This window comes from Orycteropus afer, unplaced genomic scaffold (assembly GCF_000298275.1).
Source record: "Orycteropus afer afer isolate SDZICR_OR568_19922 unplaced genomic scaffold, OryAfe1.0 scaffold00311, whole genome shotgun sequence".
Classification (NCBI taxonomy): domain Eukaryota; kingdom Metazoa; phylum Chordata; class Mammalia; order Tubulidentata; family Orycteropodidae; genus Orycteropus; species Orycteropus afer.
In genome coordinates this window covers 2,190,242-2,208,096 of record NW_006921898.1, presented here as the reverse complement: position 1 = coordinate 2,208,096, position 17,855 = coordinate 2,190,242, and the positions used below count along the sequence as shown (strand labels likewise).

Genomic DNA, 17,855 nt, shown 5'->3' with positions numbered 1-17,855 from the left:
ATGCTCCAGTTCAATAATTTCTATACATATTGTTCAGTGACATTGGTTACATTCATCACATTGCGTCAGCATTCTTATTTCTGCTGTAGTTTTTTTATCCCGTTGATTTAGACTCATTGCCCCTTAAATTTCTCATCTGTGCTTCAGAGTTACTGGTGTCCCTTTGGTCTCACATAAATAATTTTTTAAAACTTTTAATTTTACAATAATTATAAACTTACAAGAAGTTGCAAAGATAAAGACTAGTCCCATGTACCCTTCAACCAGGTGACCCATTGGTTACATCTTTTTAATTATTATTTTATTTATTTCATTATTTATTTTGTTGTTGAGACTGTACATAGGAAAACATAGATCAATTCAACAGTTACAGCATATACAATTCAGTGACATCAGACAGATCATTTTTTTTAAAGAGCACAGTACTAAAAGGTGACATTCTTTACTTTTTGAGCTGAAAAAAAGTTGTTTGTTTGAAGATTACTTTTTTTTTATTGTGATTTGTGTGAGAGTTTACAGAGCAAATTCACTTTCCATACAGCAGTTCACATACATTTTGTATTATGACACTGACTACAATTTATCAAGTGCAACAGCTCCCATCCTACTTCCTCCCCATAGTTACCTCTTCCCTGTGTCCTTCCCTCCCATGCACTCCTGCCCCCTGAGCTGTCTCCCTGTGTATGTACAGCCCTTCTACTCTCCCATGATTGTTCTCTCCAAGGAGTGTATCTGCCTAATGTAAATTTTCACCTCATCGGCCTGTCTCTTGTTTGGCCGGAAGCCAGAGGTGTAGGTTCAATTCCAGACCTATAGGGCAGCTTGGGACCATAGTCTCAGTGATTCCATCAGGCTCTATCAGACCAGCTAACCTGGTCCCTTTTTTTTCCCCAAAAGATGTTGAGTTTTGTTCGACATTGTTCTCCCACTCTATCCAGGATCTCCTACGTAGATTCCCCTCCGAGTGGTTGACAGAGGCAGCCAGGCACCATCTAGTTCTTCTGGTCTCATAGTCGTATAGGCTAAGGATCGCATGGTGTACCAGTTGCTTGGACTAATTGTTTCCATGAATTAAAGATGACTTTAAGGAACAGTTTCAGTTCAAGATTTGAAGAGTGTCATAGGGCAATCGTTAAAGAGTCCCAGTTGGAGCCTCAGTGGGCACAATAAGTCTGGATTTTTTGGGAATTTGAAGTTCTGTTGTACATTTTCTCCCTTTCTGTCAGGATTCATATATTTCATTCTCAGTCAAAACATTTGGTAATATTAGCCAGGCACCGTCCAGTTCTTCTGGTCTCATGTTAGAGAAAGCAGTGAGTGGTTCACAGAAGCAGTTAATCCTGTAGTCCAGTTGCTTCTATAATTCTTGAGTTTCCTTCTTCTTCTCTTGCTCTAGGTGAATGGAAATCAATTGTATCTTGGATTTGTCTCTTCATTTTTATGGTGAAGGTGTGACTGCATTATTCCTAAAGCACTTTCTGCCTCTAACTTCTGGGACCCAATATGATTTTAAGGGGTAAAGGAGGGTGCTTCTGGCAGCTGAGAGAGCTAAAAGGAGGAAGGAGTTTCAAGGATGATGCTTAGGGTGCAACCCCCTGGGGTGGGCCCAGCAAGACTTTTCCTTCTAGGAGCCCCAAGAACCACCTGCCACCCTGGGCAGGACCCCCATTCACTCTGTCAGGCAGCCTTTGCTCTACAGTGATTGCTGCACCTTGAGGAACAGAGGGCCTGTACTGGGGTCTACCTCAAGGCCCAAAGACTTGGGTTTGGGTTCTAGCTCTGGCTCTTCCCTCAACTCAGGGACCTTGGGTGGTGGTGGTGTTTTTGTTGTTATATGCCATCGAGTCAGACCCGACTCATAGAGACCCCTCCTTGGGTTTTCAAGGCAGTATCACTACAGAAGTAGATTGCTCAACCTTTCTTTCGAGGAGTAGCTGGTGAATTTGAACCATCAGCCTTCTGGTTAGCAGCCAAGTGCCTTAGGCACTATACTACCAGAGCTCCTAGGGACCATGGGTACATCCATGAATCTCTCTGGACTGTTTTCCACAACCGGAAATGGCAATAAATAAAATAATAAAATAAAAATGGCAATACCTTACTTTGAAGGGTGGTTCTGAGAGGCAACCTCTGAGAGGCACCAAGTGAGGATGCCCCAAACGGGAAGGAGATTATCCCACTCATTATTGCATGGGCTTTGGCATAGAGGGCAGGAGATCAAGACCCATACATAGGACATGGGAGTTCCCATTTCTTCTCCTGCAACCCTCTGAGAAGGTGGTTGCCAGGAGTTGCACAGGGCTGTGTCATGGGCCCTGTTGGTTCTTGTGTCCACTGGCTGACCAGAGTCTTATCTGTACTACAGGAGGACAGGAGGTCCATCCAGGGTGGGTATGTGAGGGTGGGGCTGGCTAGCTAGGAAAAAGGAAGGGAACTTTTATTGTTTAATAGTTGTACTCTGTCCCCAGAGTGGGGCCCCAGTCACCTTGCTGAGACAGCTCAAGGGCACTCTCCATTGCTCATGAATGGGGAAGCCTGTGAACTCTAAAATCTTCATTTGCTGTTAGTCCACTGTCAAATTTCATAAAGGAAAACGTTAAACCACCACCAATCAGAAACAGCCCTCTGTAGCCCATCTATTTCCATTGTCCATGTTGTCCTGATCTTGTGTTTTTATCTGTAATGAAATTGTACATGTCATTGTACTTCCATTGATGTTCCATCTGTACTGTCTTGGGCTGTTTCCCCCACTCAGCTGTGTTCTATGGAGAGTGCTTAGACCGCACTCTAGGGAAGCATCTGCCCCATGGCTGTTACAAATTACAAACAATTGTATGTGGAACATTTTGTTTTGCTGGTCTCTGTTTTGTTACCATTTCTATGGAATAATTTCCCCAGAGCGGGATACTGGGTCAAAGGATTGAACTTTATAATGGATCTTGAAAAAATGGCCAGGGATCTTGCACACCATTTGGGATATTTGCCTCTCACCTCATTTTCATAGGCCTCTAGGGTCTGGCCTCTGGCAGCAACAAGCAAGGCCTTGTTGTTTATGTTGTGGACAAGGAAATGGGTCTCCATGTGCAGATCCAAAAGTAACAGAAGGTTATTAATTGTGTGTGTGTTCCTTTGTACTCTGAACATTAAAAGTAAAACCTCAAGAGACCTGAAAGCAGCAGTGCTGACAGACACATGAACACCAGTGTTCATTGCAGCACTGTTCAGAATAGCCAGAAAGTGGAAACAACTCAAATGCCCATCAACTAAAAAAACAAACTCACCGCCATCGAGTTGATTCCAACTCATATCTACCTGCTTTGAGTTTCTGAGGCGGTAAATCTTTACAGAAGTAGATTGCCCAGTCTTCCTTCTGTGGAGTGGCTGGTGGGTTTGAACCACCAACCTTCTGGTTAGCAGTCAGATTCCTTAGGCACTATGCCACCAGAGCTCCTTGCCCATCGACAGATGAATGCAAACAAAATGTGCTGCATACATACGTGGAATATTACTCTGCCATAAAGAGAAATGAAGTCTTGATACATGCTATGACATAGGTTTAACATTTTTTTTAACTTTATTTATTTATTTTTAACTTTTATTGTGATTTAGATGAGAGTTTACAGAGCAAATTCATTTTCCATACAGTAGTTCATACACATTTTGTCTCATGACATTGACAGCAATTTCCCATGATATAACAGCTCTCTTCCCACTTCCTCCCTAGGAAGTTACCTCTTCCTAGGTTTATCCTTGAAAACAAAACTGAGTGAAATAACTGTGGGCTCGGGACCATGGCTGCAGGGGACATCAAGCTCAATTGGCATAACATACTACACAAAACATTGTTCCACCTCCTATGTTGGCGAGTAGCGACTGGGATCTTAAAAGCTTGCAAGTGGCCATCTAGATGAAATGACAAGTCTCTCCTTGTCCAGAGCAAAGAAGAATGAAGAAAACCAAAGATTCATGGAAACAATTAGCCCAAGCGACTGGTACACCATGTGATCCTCAGCCTATACAACTATGAGACCAGAAGAGCTAGATGGTGCCTGGCTACCACTGTCAACCACTCGGAGGGAGATCTATGTAGGAGATCCTGGATAGAGTGGGAGAACAGTGTGGAACAAAACTCAAAATCATTTGGAAAAATAAAGGGACCAGGTTAGCTGGTCTGATAGAGCCTGATGGAACCACTGAGACTATGGCTCCTAGCTGCCCTTCAGGTCTGGAATTGAACCCACACCTGTGGCTTCCAGCCAAACAAGATAGGCATATGAGGTAAACATTTACATTAGGTAGATACACTCCTTGGAGAGAACAATCATGGGACAATAGAAGGGCTGTGTATGCACAGGGAGACAGCTCAGGAGGCAGGAGTGCATGGGAGGGAAGGACACAGGGAAGAGGTAACTATGGGGAGAAAGTGGGAGGAGTGCTGTTGCATTGTGGTAAATGGTAGTCAATGTCATGAGACAGTATGTGAACTACTGTATGGAAAGTGAATTTGCTCTGTAAACTTTCACCCAAATCACAATTAAAAAAAAAAAACCTGAGTGAAATAAGTCAGTCAGAAAAAGAAAATTATTGTATGATCTCACTAGTATGAAACAGAATAGGCATATGTTTAAAGATCAGAGTTTAACAGTGATTACTAGGGATGGGTGGGAAGGAGAAAGAAGGAAATCTTTGTTTAGCTAGCATTGAGTTTCTGTTTATGGGGATGGAAAATATGGCACTGGGTACGGCAATGGTAATGGTTATACAACAAGATTGATGCAGTTGGTTTCGTTGAATTGTACAAATGAAAAATGCTGAATTGGCAAATGTGTTATAATTTTATAACAATTTTAAAAAAGAAAGAAACCCCTCTGTGATCAGAGTTGCTGATCTCTCTAGCCCATGCTGGCTTTTTGGAATTTGTCAGGCTCATCCTGGGCTTGACTTTCTCTGTGATCTGTTACCGTGACAAGAAGCTACTATGGGGAGAGCCAAATGCCAATTCTTTATGGTCCCTGAAGGGGCATGTGTGGGCAGGAGGAACCAAGAGCCTCCTGGGGATGGCCTTGTTCTTGAGGAGCAGTCTGAAGAGCACCCTTTCTTTAGAAGGAGACCCAGTAGAATGTGAACTTGGGCATCACCCTGTTGCTTTGCCACAAAGACCACAGAAATCACTTAGGAGTTGGCTCACCCTGACCTAGCCACATTTCTGCCCTCTTTGCATCCCCTAGGAGCTCTTGTGGTGTAATGCCTAAGGCATTTGACTGCTAACTAGAAGGCTGGCAGTTCAAACCCACCAGCCACTCCTTGGAAGGAAGAGTGAGCAATCTACTTCTGCAGAGATACTGCCTCAGAAACCCAAGGACTGGTCGGTATGAGTCAGATCGAACTCGATGGCAGTGAGTTTGGTTTGGTTTGGTTTTACATCCCTTAAGTACAACTTCTTTGTTTACTGCACTGTCATCCCAGGGCATTTAAAGGCTCAGAAAGTCCCAGGCTACTCCTAAAGCTCTTTCTCAAGTGCCCTCTCCGAATTCCTTTATTCAGGTACATGCCAAGCCCTTCCTGGAACCATGCAGTACTATGTACTAGAGCTAGATCTCTAGGAGCTTATAGGGTCGGGGTGTGAAGGACAGACATACAGCCATTGAGGGACCATAAGTCTGGAGTGTGATGACTGCTGTGGTAGAATGTGGAGGACAAGCAGGGAGAAGAGAGGGGGGCACAGTAGAGGAGCGGTCAGCAGTGCCTTGGGGTGAGAAGGGGAACCTACAGGAGGGAAGAATAGCCCATACTGATTCCACATTCATTGAACTAGCTCTTGAAGCCTGATGGGCAGGGAAGAGAGTAACAGAGAGAGGGGCTGGTCCTTTCAGTGGACATTTGATTGGCGAGTAGGGTATGGGGACCAGTGAAGGGGTGAGGCTTGGGCCACATTAAGAAGTTTGAACTTTGTTTTGGGGCTCTGAAACAGAGGGAGTGAGAGTGGAGGCTCCAAGGTAGCAGCTGTCTGCCTTCTGGGGGAGAGACAGCAAGGCTCAGTCACATAGTGGGTATGGCCCTGGAAGGGGCTGTGGGGGCCCAGGACTAAACCAAAATCCAAACCCCTTGCCAATGAGTTGATTCTGACTAACAGTGACCCTATAGGACAGAGTAGAACTGCCCCATAGGGTTCCCAAGGCTGTAAATCCTTACAGAAGCAGACTGCTGCAGAACTGCTGGTGGGTTTAAACTTCCAGTCTTTGGTTAGCAGACAGATATTTTAACCACTGTGCCACCAGAGCTGTTTATGGGGGCTCAAGGCATTTGAGTGAAAAGGGCAGGGCCTAGAAGGTATTGGGTTCACTGGGCTGCCCTCCTTCCCACAGGCTCCAGGGCAAGAAGTCCCAAGAGCATGGCTTGGTCTCTGCTTCCCTTTGGCCAAGGAGACAGCCTAGTATCAGGTCACAGAGGCTGGGGACTGCTGGAGCTCTGCACAGAGGCTGCTCTTGCAGCTCAGCCTCCATTAAGTCCCTTTGGCCACTTTCCTTTTGTCCACTTAGTTGGCTGTTTTTCATTTCATTAGAAATTCTGGAAACTACAGAAATTCAAAGAAGCAAATAAAAATCACTCTGAGGAGATAATCACTGAAAACTTATTTTCTTTTATTTTTCTATTACATGTTCAGAACAATCCTTTATGCACATTGTTTTCAGTGGTTATAAAACATGCATCTAGTTGTTGTTAGCTGCCGTCAAGTTGGCTGTGACTCATAGTGACCGTATGTACAACAGAATGAAACACAGCCTAGTCCTGTGCCAGCCTCACAATCCTTACTATTCCTGAGCCCATATTGCAACCACTGTGTCAATCCATCTCTTTGAGGATCTTCCCCTTTTCTGTTGACCCTCCACTTTACCAAGCATGATCCCTTCTGACAACATGACCAAAGTAGGTCAAATTAAGTCTGGCCATTCTCACTTCCAAGGAGCATTCCAGCAGCACTTCTTCCAGGACAGATTTGTTAGGTCTTCTGGCAGTCCATGATACTTTCAGTATCCTTCACCAGCACCACAACTCAAAAGCATCAGCTCTTCGGTCTTCCTTATTCATTGTCCAGGTCTCACATGCATATGAGGTGATTGAAAATACCATGGCTTGGGTTAGGCACACCTTAGTCTTCAAGGAGACATATTTGCTCTTCAGCACTTGAAAGAGGTCTTTTGCAGCAGATTTGTCCAGTGTGATGATGCATCATGTGATGTCTTGGCTGCTGCTTCCATTGATGTTGATTGTGGAATCAAGTAATATGAAATCTTTGGCAACTTCAGTCCTTTCTCCTTTCATCGTGATGCTGCCTATTTGCTCAGTTGTGAGGATTTTCATTTTCTTTATGTTGAGATGTAATCCATACTGTAGAGTGTAGTCTTTAATCTTCATCAGTAAATGCTTCAAGTCATCCTCACTTTCAGCAAGCAAAGTTGTGTCATGTCGCACGTTGTTAATGAGTCTTCCTCCAATCCTGATGCCATACTCTTCTTCATATAGTCCAGTTTTTTGGATTATTTGCTTAGCATACAGATTGAATAAGTATGGTGAAAGGATACAACGCTGATGCACTCCCTTCCTGATTTTAAAGCATGCAGTATCCCCTTGTTCTGTTTGAACAACAGCCTCCTGATCTATGTACAGGTTCCTCATGAGCATAATTAAGTGTTCTGGAATTCGCATTCTTCTCAGTGTTATCCGTAATTGTTATGATCTACGCAATCGAATGCTTTTGCATAGTCAATGAAACACAAGTAAACATCTTTCTGGTATTCTTTGCTTTCAGCCAAGATCCAACTGACATCAGCAATGATAGCCCTCGTTCCTTGTTCTCTTCTGAATCCAGCTTGCATTTCTGGAAGTTCTCTGTCAATATACTGTTGCAACTGTTTTTGAATGATCTTCAGCAAGATTTCACTTGCATGTAATATTAATGACATTGTTCAATAATTTCCACATTTTGTGGAATCACCTTTCTTTGGAATGGGTGCAAATATGGATCTTTTCTAGTCAGCTGGCCAGGTAGCTGTCTTCAGATTTCTTGACATAGATGAGTGAGTGCCTCCACTACAGCATCCATTTGTTGAAACATCTCAGTGGGTATTCCATCAATTTCTGGAGCCTTGTTCTTCACCAGTTCCTTCACTGCAGCTTCAAGTTCTTCCCTCAGTACCATTGGTCCTTGATCATGTGCTGCCTCCTGAAATGAATGAACGTCTACCAATTCTTTTTGGTACAGTGATTCTGTCCATTCTTTCCATCTTCTTTTGATGTTTCCTGCATCATTCAATATTTTGCCCATAGAATCTTTCAGTATTGCAACTCGAGGCTTGACTTTTTTCTTCAGTTCTCTTTTAGCTTGAGAAATGCCGAGTGTATTCTTCCCTTTTGGTTTTCTAACTCCTGGTCTTTGCACATTGCGTTATAATAATTAACTTTGTCTTCTTGAACTGCTCTTTGAAATCTTCTGTTTAGCTCTTTTATCCTGTTGATTCTTCCATTTGCTTTAGCTACTCTATTCAAGAGCAAGTTTCAGATTCTCTTCTGACATCGATTTTCATTTTTTCTTCCCTTCCTATCTTTTTAATGACCTTTTGCTTTCTTCATGGATGATGTTCTGATGTCATGCCACAGTTCCTCTGGTTTTTGATCATTGGTGTTCCGTGCATCAAATCTATTCTTTAGATGGTCTCTAAATTCAGAAGGGATATAATCAAGGTCATATTTTGGTGTCATGGACTTGTTTTCATTGTCTTCAGCTTCAACTTGAACTTGCAAGTGAGCAGTTGAGGGTCTGTTCCACAATCAGCTCCTGGCTTTGTTTTGGCTGAAGACACCAAGGTTCTCCATCGCCTCTTTCCATGGATGTAGTCAATCTGATTCCTGTGTACTCCATTTGGCAAATTGCACGTGTATAGCCACCATTTACATTGTTGAGAAAAGGTATTTGCAATGAATGTCGTTAGTCTTGCAAAATTCTATTGTGATCTCTAGCATCATTTCTGTCACCAAGGCTATATTTTCCAACTATCGGTGATTCTTTGTTCTTAAAAGAATATAATGCTCAAAGCAGACCTTTTTCTACTAGTTAGGTTAAACTGTTGTTCAGTTTTGAGATGACTTCAGGGGATATTTTTGGTTTACAGTTTAAAGATTATATCAGGACAATAGTTTCAGGGGTTCACCTGTCATCTAGCAACAAGAATTTGAAATTTTGTTTTGCATCTTTCCCCTTTTTATGAAGATTCTTCTGTGGAATCTTTCGTCAATGTTCAGTAATAGTAGCTGGGCACCATACAGTTCTGGTCTCATGGTAAAGGAGGCAATTGTCGTGGAGGCTATATCCTCCTCCTGTCCCTGACTCATTCTTCTTCTGTTGCTTTAGGTGAATAGAAACCAATTGTTGTGTCTTGGATGGCCTCTTGTAAGCTTTTAAGGCCCCAGGCACTACACAACAAACTAGGAAGTGGAACAGAAGCATTAAACACGTTATTAGACCAGTTAACTAGGATGTCCCATGAAACCATGACCCTAAAGCTCTAAACCAAGGAACCACATGCCATAAGGTGTTTGGTTGTACATAAGCAGCCTCAGCAGCTTTATGTTTTTGTTGTAAATATACCTATCACCCACCTTTTGCCAGTTGAACTTTTTACAAGTGTACAGCTTATGGACAGCTCTTACAGTAATCAGCTATGTAAACCTCTGCCCTTGATCAATGCAATTTTTCCATCACTGTTAACCTCTTTTCTCTCTGTCTTCTCTTCCAGTAACCACTAATAAACTTGGTCTCTATACATTTGCCTTTTCTTATCTTTTTATATAAGTGAAATTGTACATTATTTGTTTCTTTGTGATTGACTTGTTTTGCTCAGCATAATGTCTCAAGCTCCATCCATAGTGTAGCATGTAGCAGGACTTCATTTCTCCTGCTGGCTGAGTAGTATTGATTATATGTATGTACTACATTTCGTTTATCCATTCATCTGTTGGGCATTTAGGTTGTTTCTATCTTTTGTCTTTATTTTTTGAGTTTGTAAGACATTGTGTGGTTCAAGTTCAAAAGGTATTAAAAGGCACACGCTCCCAACTTCCAAATTGAGAGGCTACCTTTGAGACCAGCTTCTTGGCTCCTGCCAGAGGTACATAGACCTTGCGCAGATGTGCAAATATGTTGCTCTGTATCCCCCGCAACACATGCGTGGCACATTATACTACTGTTCCTCACCTTACTCTTCTGTCTAATAGTATATCTTGGCATTCATTCCATGAAAGCTCAGAGTGTCTTTATTGTCCTGTTGGCCATATGACATTCCACTGATGGGCTGGGCCATAAGGCATATAACCAAGGTTTGGTTGATATGCTTTTTCTCCCCTAGAAGACAGTTAGCTCTGGGAGGAGCTCTCATGTCTGTAACCTTCAGAGCATCTCGCATAGGACTCAATGCTTGTTTTTACCCTTAGAACAAGGGAGAGAGCTGGCTAGAGGGCTATGGCCTGGCTCTCTTCCACATCTCTATCTTTGCCCTCAAAATCTGGGGATTGTCCCACACTTCATGTGGCCCATTGTCTAGGCATTGCCTTAGGCCCATAGGAAGGGCCTATGGAGTTGGATCCTGTCTTCTCCTACCCATATCCAGAAAATTTCAGTCCGGGTCAGTTTTATACAAGTTTATATTTTTCAGTTGTAGAATTTTCATTTGATTAATTTTTATAGTTTCCAATTCTCTGCTGAAATTCTCCAACTTGTAGACTGCACTTTTGAACTTTTATGAATTGCAGTTATTTAAAATTTCATTTCTAACAGTTCCAATATCAGATCTTTAATGGATGCACTTCTCTTGTCTCTTTCTTTCTCGTGGTTTTGACTGAAGCCTGAATAGTGTGTATAAAACATTGTAGAGATAATTTAAGGTTCTGAGTAATTTCTTTTCCTCCCGAGAGAATTACTCTAGGTTCTGGCAGGCAGTTAGGCTAGGTGTCCTGACCCACCCTTTCAGGAGTGATGAAGAGGCTTCCTCTCACCAGTGCCCATGTACACTGCCCCATCTGCCAGGCCAGTCAGTGATTGTGCTGATGCAAAGCTGTGTTCAGTCCTTATGAAGAGTGGTCTGTTTCACGTTTACTCTCAGGATAGGGAGGGCGTGGAGAGTATCGTAACAGGAAACCTGGGGGTTTGCCAGAATCTTACTCTTTAGCTGCCATAATACTAATTTTTGTGTCTCTAGCACAAGACAGCCTCTATGAGATTGCCAAATGCTCTGCTCAGTCTCTGGCCTTTCAGCCACTTCTTGCTAATAGACAGCTGCCTTTAGGGAGAACCAAAAAAAAAAACCAAAACTCAGTGCCATTTAGTCAGTTCTGACTCATAGCAACCCCTGTTGGGTTTCCAAGGCTGTCATTCTTTATGGAAGCAGACTGCCTCATCTTTCTCCTGCAGAACAGCTGGTGGGTTTGAACCACCACCTTCTGGTTAGCAGCCAGATGCCTTAATCACTATATTACCAGAGAAAAGGTGCCAAATATCAGGCTTACCATATTGCACTTCCCATCTCTCTGTGATTACAGCCCCTCTGATTTCTTGTTGGCTTGTTACTTATCCAAGGTCAATAAATATATTAAAAACTTGACTATATATTGTCAATTTTTTTTAAGTTGTTTGCAGCTAGTTGACTATGAGGCCTGTGTTGGAAAGAAAGGCCAGGCACCAGAGCAGAGCCCAGTAGCCCTCGACCCCTCCGAGGGACCCTTAGCTTTGGCGGTAGGGTGAAGTGGGGTAGGAGTGAGGATTAGGTTAATTGGCATTAGTGAGGTAAAGTCTCTTCATTAGTTTTAAAGAAGGAGGGTTTATGCCTAGCTTGGTAAATCTGGACATACCAGCATAGCTTCCTTTTTTACGGATGTGGAAATTGAGGCCCAGACTGGGACAGTCCCACAGTGATCAGTACCCATGTATTCTTCACTATTTGACCAGACTCAGTCTAGTGGTGGAACAAGGGACAGCTGGTGGCAGGGCAGCTGGGGCATCCTGTGCAGCCAGCCCACCAACCATGCTGCTTTCCTCTTGCTTCTGGTCTCTTCCTCTCCCCCTGCTCTGTCCTCCCTGTTGCAGTTGGCCTTCTGAAGCCCTGGGCAATAGGGTGGGGCTGGGTACTTGTTGCTGCTATGAGTTCTGGGTAAGTTCCCACAGGCTCTCCTCTCTCCCATCAATTTCTCATGGAAGCTTGGAGCTAGTTTCTGAGAAGGACAGTTTTTTTTTTCCCCCTCACTGATCCCTACAGTTTTCTTTCCACACCCAGTTTCTCTTCCTCTTTTCTCCCCACCCTGTTGTGAATGAAAGTGAGTGTACCAAATCACACACCTCTTTCCCTTCCTGTGCTCAGTGACCTCAGGCAGTAAACTACCAGGCCTAAAGCAGGCATGTAGGGATGGGAGGTGTCTGTCCCTGCTTCTTGGGGGAAGCAGACCTTGGCAGTGTGGGATGAGCTTCCCATACACAGGAGATGCTGGTATTGCCCTGGGCACAGAGCATCTAGACCCCAGGAGACCCAGCAGGTGCAGGAGGGGTTAGGTCAGTCAGGTGGAGCTGGTGAATAGGAGATTGAATTTGGCATCAGAAGGCCCAGTGTTGAGAGCATTGTCAGTTGCTGGCTGGGTAGCCATAGACATCAGCTGCTTCACTTCTGAAAAAAACTTGCCTTCCAGGGCCTGGGGGTGGCAGTAACGCTTTTGCCTGGCACAGAGGGAACTTTCAGTAGACTGCAGAGTTTCTCACTGTGGAAGGCCTTCTGCTGGGAAAATGCTCCCTGCCCTGGAGACCTGGGACTTTTTGAGGGTCCAGTAGTCCTTAAAAAGGCCCAAAAGCAGAAACGGGGAAAGAGGAGGACCACATCCCAGTCTTACCTGGTTGGCAGATAGAGGCCACTTCTGTGTGCCTTAGGGCCTAGACTTCTGTCCTAGTGTCACTATCTTGCCCTAGCTGCCTTTACTTAGCTCAGGAGCCCCCAGGAACTCTCCCTGCTGCCTTGTGGGGTTAGTGAGGGGCCCTTCCTCCTGCAGGCAAATTCCATATGTGTATGGATTAGCATATATATAACTTTGAATGTATCCAGGCAGCGCTCTCGTTTTATGGTTGGGGAGACTAAGGCCTAGACATCCATGCTTCTCAGCTGGAGGTTCGGGCTCCAGTGTGATGAGCTGCTGAGCCAAAGAGGCCCCCAGTGATCCCTCAATGCAGCCAACCCTGCTGGAGGAGACTGAGATAAGAAGAAAATAAAAACATGGTCACTATTCCCAGGACCTAGTGTGTGTGTAACTCTCATGATTCTGGCCTCTTGTGGCTCTTCCCCTTTGTGGAGGTCTTGGACTCTACCCAGGTAGCATTTTAAGGACCTCCTGGCAGGGGTGGGCTATGACATTCCCACATTGTTAGGGTGGCCCGAGGCTCTCCCCGCCTTGCGTTCCATCCCACCAGTCCTCACAGCCCTCACCTGCCTCTCCCAACAGTCCCAGAGTCCTATGGGGCCAGCCTCTTGTCTGCTTTATGCCTTGACCCTTGCCTCTCTGGCCTCAGGCCCAGATGTCACCTCCTCCTGGAATCCATCCACATCCCCACTAGCTGTAGATAGCCAGGCCCCCAGGAAATCCCTGGGTACTTTGCTACTTTGTCCATGTGTCACACTTCCTTGCTTTCCACCTCACACCCCTGACCCAGCACACCCAGACCTTTGCCATTCGTGTTTGAGGGACTACTCTGCAGTGGCTTCAGAGTACAAAGGCTCTGAGGAGGAAGCTGGGCTTAGGGAATTGGGCCAGGATCACTGACTTCTCTTTTAGGAGTTAGCTCAGAAGCTTGGGCCTGGCTTAGAGTCAGACTCTACAACTACTGCTGTGTAACCATAGGGGAATGGCATCATCTCTCTGACCTTCAGTTCTCTTAACTGTCAAGTGGAGATGACTCAGGAGAGATAGTCAATGAGAGAGAACTATAATCCTATCAGGCGGACAAGGCATCAAGGCATTTGGAGAATAGCTATCCCAACTGCTAATTCAGAGATTGGTAGGGATGGTAGGGGGCTGAGGTTGAGAGAGGGAGGTCTGGCCCAGTGATGCTTCTGTAACCATGCTTTTCCCTCTTTACCAGGCCATCAATAGAGAGACCAGAGGAGAGCTGGAAATAAGCAGCTGGTGTGGCTTTACACTTAGACTTGCAAGGTGTATGGTGAATGAAACAATATCACACGCTTGATTTCATCTCTGCTTGTTCTCTGCTCTCCTAGGGAGCTGAGGCTACGGAACTATGTCCCAGAGGATGAGGACCTGAAGAGGAGGAGGGTGCCTCAAGCCAAACCAGTTGCAGGTAGGTTGGCTGCCTCTCTCCACTGTGGCACTGTCAGTCACATCCACCTCGGTGGGTGGAGATTTCTATTGGAGAATAACCAGTAGTGCCGGGGCTAGAATTCGGGCCTCCAGGAAACCCTCTCACAGCAGAGGCACAAATAGGCTTGAGAACAGCAGAGAGGCTGTCAGGGCACTGGGAGACATGCCAAGCCCACTCTGCTCTGCTCAGGCCCTGAGTTGATGCCTTGCAGGGGCCTGTGTGGGGCTCTGGGAAAGACCACATCCCTCAGAGGGCTTCTGCAGGCTGAGAAGTGGAAGTGGCCCTGGGGCCCTTGGGCAGCAGGGCAGGGTGACGGGTCCTGTGGGGAGAGGCAGTCCAGCAGTGGGAAGAAGGGGCAGCATCTGGGCCAGCCCAGAGGGCAGCAGTCTCACTGTGATGTGGGGAGCAGCACAGCAGCTAGGGACATCGATGCCAGGAAGCTTCTTAATCATGTAGATCCCAGCCCTGGGGATGCACTCAGTCTTTATTTTTGTTATCAATTTTTAGTACAAGTAATAAAGGAATAAATACGTTTACCTTTTAAAAAAATAAAACATTCCCCATTTGACCACATCCCAGTCTGCTTCCCCACTTCTTCCACCACTGAGATTCAGCACTTCCCAGGTGATTTGCTTCAGCTTTGGGCACCAGTGTGATGGGGGCAGTGGCACAGTGGGGACAATAAGGCAGGACAGAGGAAAGGAATGGAGAGTTGATCCCATGCCTTGGGGCCAGGAAGAAGCCTGGAATTCATACCTGTGACTAAAGGGATTTGATAAGGCAGGGCAGGGAGGACCCTGAGAGAGTATGGCAGGACTGAGTGACGGGGTTGGGAGAGCTCCTAGAGTCCAGACTTGTTCGGGCCCTGCTGCTCACAGGCCTGTTGTGCTATGCAGTGGCTGAGTCAAGCCTGGAGGTGGCCATCTCTTGGTCTTGGGAGCACATCGCCGAGAGTAGATGGAAAGAAAAGCCATCTTTGGCCAGGGCCAGCCCAAGACCCAGAGGACCTCCTCAGAGCCCAAGAGCCCCTGGAAGTTGTAGGAAAAGCCAGTCTACCAGGCACTTCACAAAACCATACAACTTTGGATCTATCCAGGAAACCTTGTTTCACAGCTAGGAAGTCTAAGGCTGAAAGTAGCATCATGCTTCCTAACTGGAGGGCTGGGTTCTGTCTGCTTCAGCTGAGTGCCTCCACCATCTCTACCTCATCCCAAGGGATTACATTAATCTGGGAAACCCAGGCCTCTCTTTTGCAAGGGCTTCGCCTCTAGCTGGTTACATGCTAAAGGGAGAGTTGGAGGCAAGGGTACCTGCTGGCCCCCTCCTCCCTTCACATGTGGTTTCATGGCTGTGGTGTGTGCAGCTTCTTCCTGAAGGCTTCTGATGTTGTCTTGCCCCCTCTAGTGGAAGAGAAGGTGAAGGAGCAGCTGGAGGCCGCCAAGCCAGAGCCTGTCATTGAAGAAGTGGTAAGTGCCTGGGGGCGGCCCCTTTTCTCCCTCACTGCTTCTGAGAGTCGTTTTCCACTTGCAGCTGCTCTTCCTCTATCTTCCTTCCTTCTCTCCACTTCTTTATTCCCTTCCCACCTCCCTACTTCCTCTCCTCATTCTCCTTCCTCTTTCTCCTTCCTCATTTTCTCACCTCTGTCCCCTGTCTTCTCACTTCTCCCGGGGCCAGCCCCTCCAACACTGACGTATGTCTCCTCCCTTCCCAGGATCTGGCCAACCTTGCCCCACGGAAGCCTGATTGGTGAGTGGTGCCCCCATGCAGGCTGACTAGGGGCTTCTTAGTGCCAGGCATGAGCCTCAGGCCGGGCCCTCTCCCCTCACAGTGGGAGGATGGGGGCAGTGGCATAGCCATGTGGTTATACGAGATAATTACTGAAATATGTGCTGATAAGGACATGAGTGGAATGATGAGAGGGAATAATAGGGGATAATGTGTGTCAAAACCTGAAAAGTGAGAAGGGGCTGGCTGTGGGAAAGGGGTTTAGGCAGTGGGGAGAAAGCCATCTCCTCCAGAAGCCCCTTCTGGAAGGGTGAGGACCCACCTCATCCCAGAAAGCTCCATCTGAGCAAGGCTGGACCTTTCCCTCAGGAATCCACAACGTAGAGGCAGGATAGTGGGGAGGGCAGACATAAGTTTCTATCCCATTTCTGCCTGTTTTCTCATTTGTGAAATGGGGTTGCTCATCCTTCTCCAGTGCCCCTGTGACTGAGCTGAGAAAGAGGGTGAAAGAGACCGTGTAGGCTAGGAGGGTCAGTTTTTTACTCTACTTTGGGCCAGAGCCAGGGGTCCCTCTGGCCCATAATTCTGAGGAGCCTAATCTGTGTCAGCACCAGCTGAAGGTGTTTTAATTTGATGAAACAAAAGCATGAGCCATATGTCCTAGGAAACCCAGAGCCAGAGAGAGCTGACTAAGTGCATGTGTACTTTTGGAAACCTGTGAGCATGTAGCCAGAAGAGGAGCAGGGCCTACAATGCCTCAAGGAGTGTCGCTCCCTGACAGAGACTGTCAGGGACCAGACAAGAGAATCCCTAAGGAACCTTTCGCACCTTGGCCCAGTCCCTTGCATTTAATGGGGCTATGGTGCCAGTCCCCTACCTCAGTGCGAATGAGAGGATGGCCAGTGTTGGGTTCTGGGGGGTGCAGAATGGCGAGAGAAGAGAACATCCTAGCCTCTTCCCCAGGGAAGCCCCCTCAGGCCAGCCAGTGTGATTCCTAATTCCTAGTGCAGATAGGGAGAGAACTAAGGCTACACCCAGGCCATACTTTAGCCTCTGGTTTCCCCCCATCTCCCTGCTCCAGGGACCTCAAGAGAGATGTGGCCAAGAAGCTTGAGAAGCTAGAAAAGCGGACACAGAGGGCCATCGCTGAGCTGATTCGTAAGTTCAGGACTGGGCAAAGTGAGTCCGTGCCCTCCAGGTGATGGTCAGGCACAGAGCCTCCCTCCAACCCCTTGTCTGCTTTTTCTCTCAGGTGAGAGACTGAAAGGCCAGGAGGACAATCTGGCCTCTGCAGTGGACGCCACTGCTGAACAGGAGGCCTGCGACTCCGACTGAGGTGTGTCCTGTCCCCCCACCCGCCTGTCAGGCCTACTCTGTAGGTGGATGGTCTTGGGAAGGGGTGAGGCTGGGCTTGCCATCACCTCCAGTTTGCCTGCAGAGCATGACTTGCTGCCTCATCAGATCTGAAACCCCCACATGGGGTGAAGTCAGCCCCTTGCCTTCTGGTGGTTCCTACTACTCTGAGCAAGGGTGAAGCTAGCAATGACTCTTGGGTGTGCCTATGCATATACATATGGATGTATTTTGAACTTTTTTTAATATCTGGAAATAGAAATAAGCAAACCCCTATGTGTAGCAGAAACCTATCCACTTTTTCCTGGGCCCTGGGAATGCTGAGTGTAGGTCCCAAGACAGGGTAGAGGTAGTGCTTAATATGTAAGCCCTG

The 17,855-nt window shown here is 46.2% G+C and overlaps 1 protein-coding gene across 1 annotated transcript in view; it reads left to right on the top strand.

The window, feature by feature from the left end:
* Positions 1–17,464, top strand: part of CCDC12 (coiled-coil domain containing 12) — a 74,366-nt gene extending 56,902 nt beyond the window's left edge. The window contains exons 3-7 of the mRNA XM_007951751.2: positions 14,304–14,383; positions 15,809–15,870; positions 16,116–16,150; positions 17,211–17,287; positions 17,382–17,464. Of these exons, the coding sequence (XP_007949942.1) occupies positions 14,304–14,383; positions 15,809–15,870; positions 16,116–16,150; positions 17,211–17,287; positions 17,382–17,464 (337 nt within the window). The remainder of the gene's footprint in view (positions 1–14,303; positions 14,384–15,808; positions 15,871–16,115; positions 16,151–17,210; positions 17,288–17,381) is intronic.
* Positions 17,465–17,855: the final 391 nt, after the last annotated feature.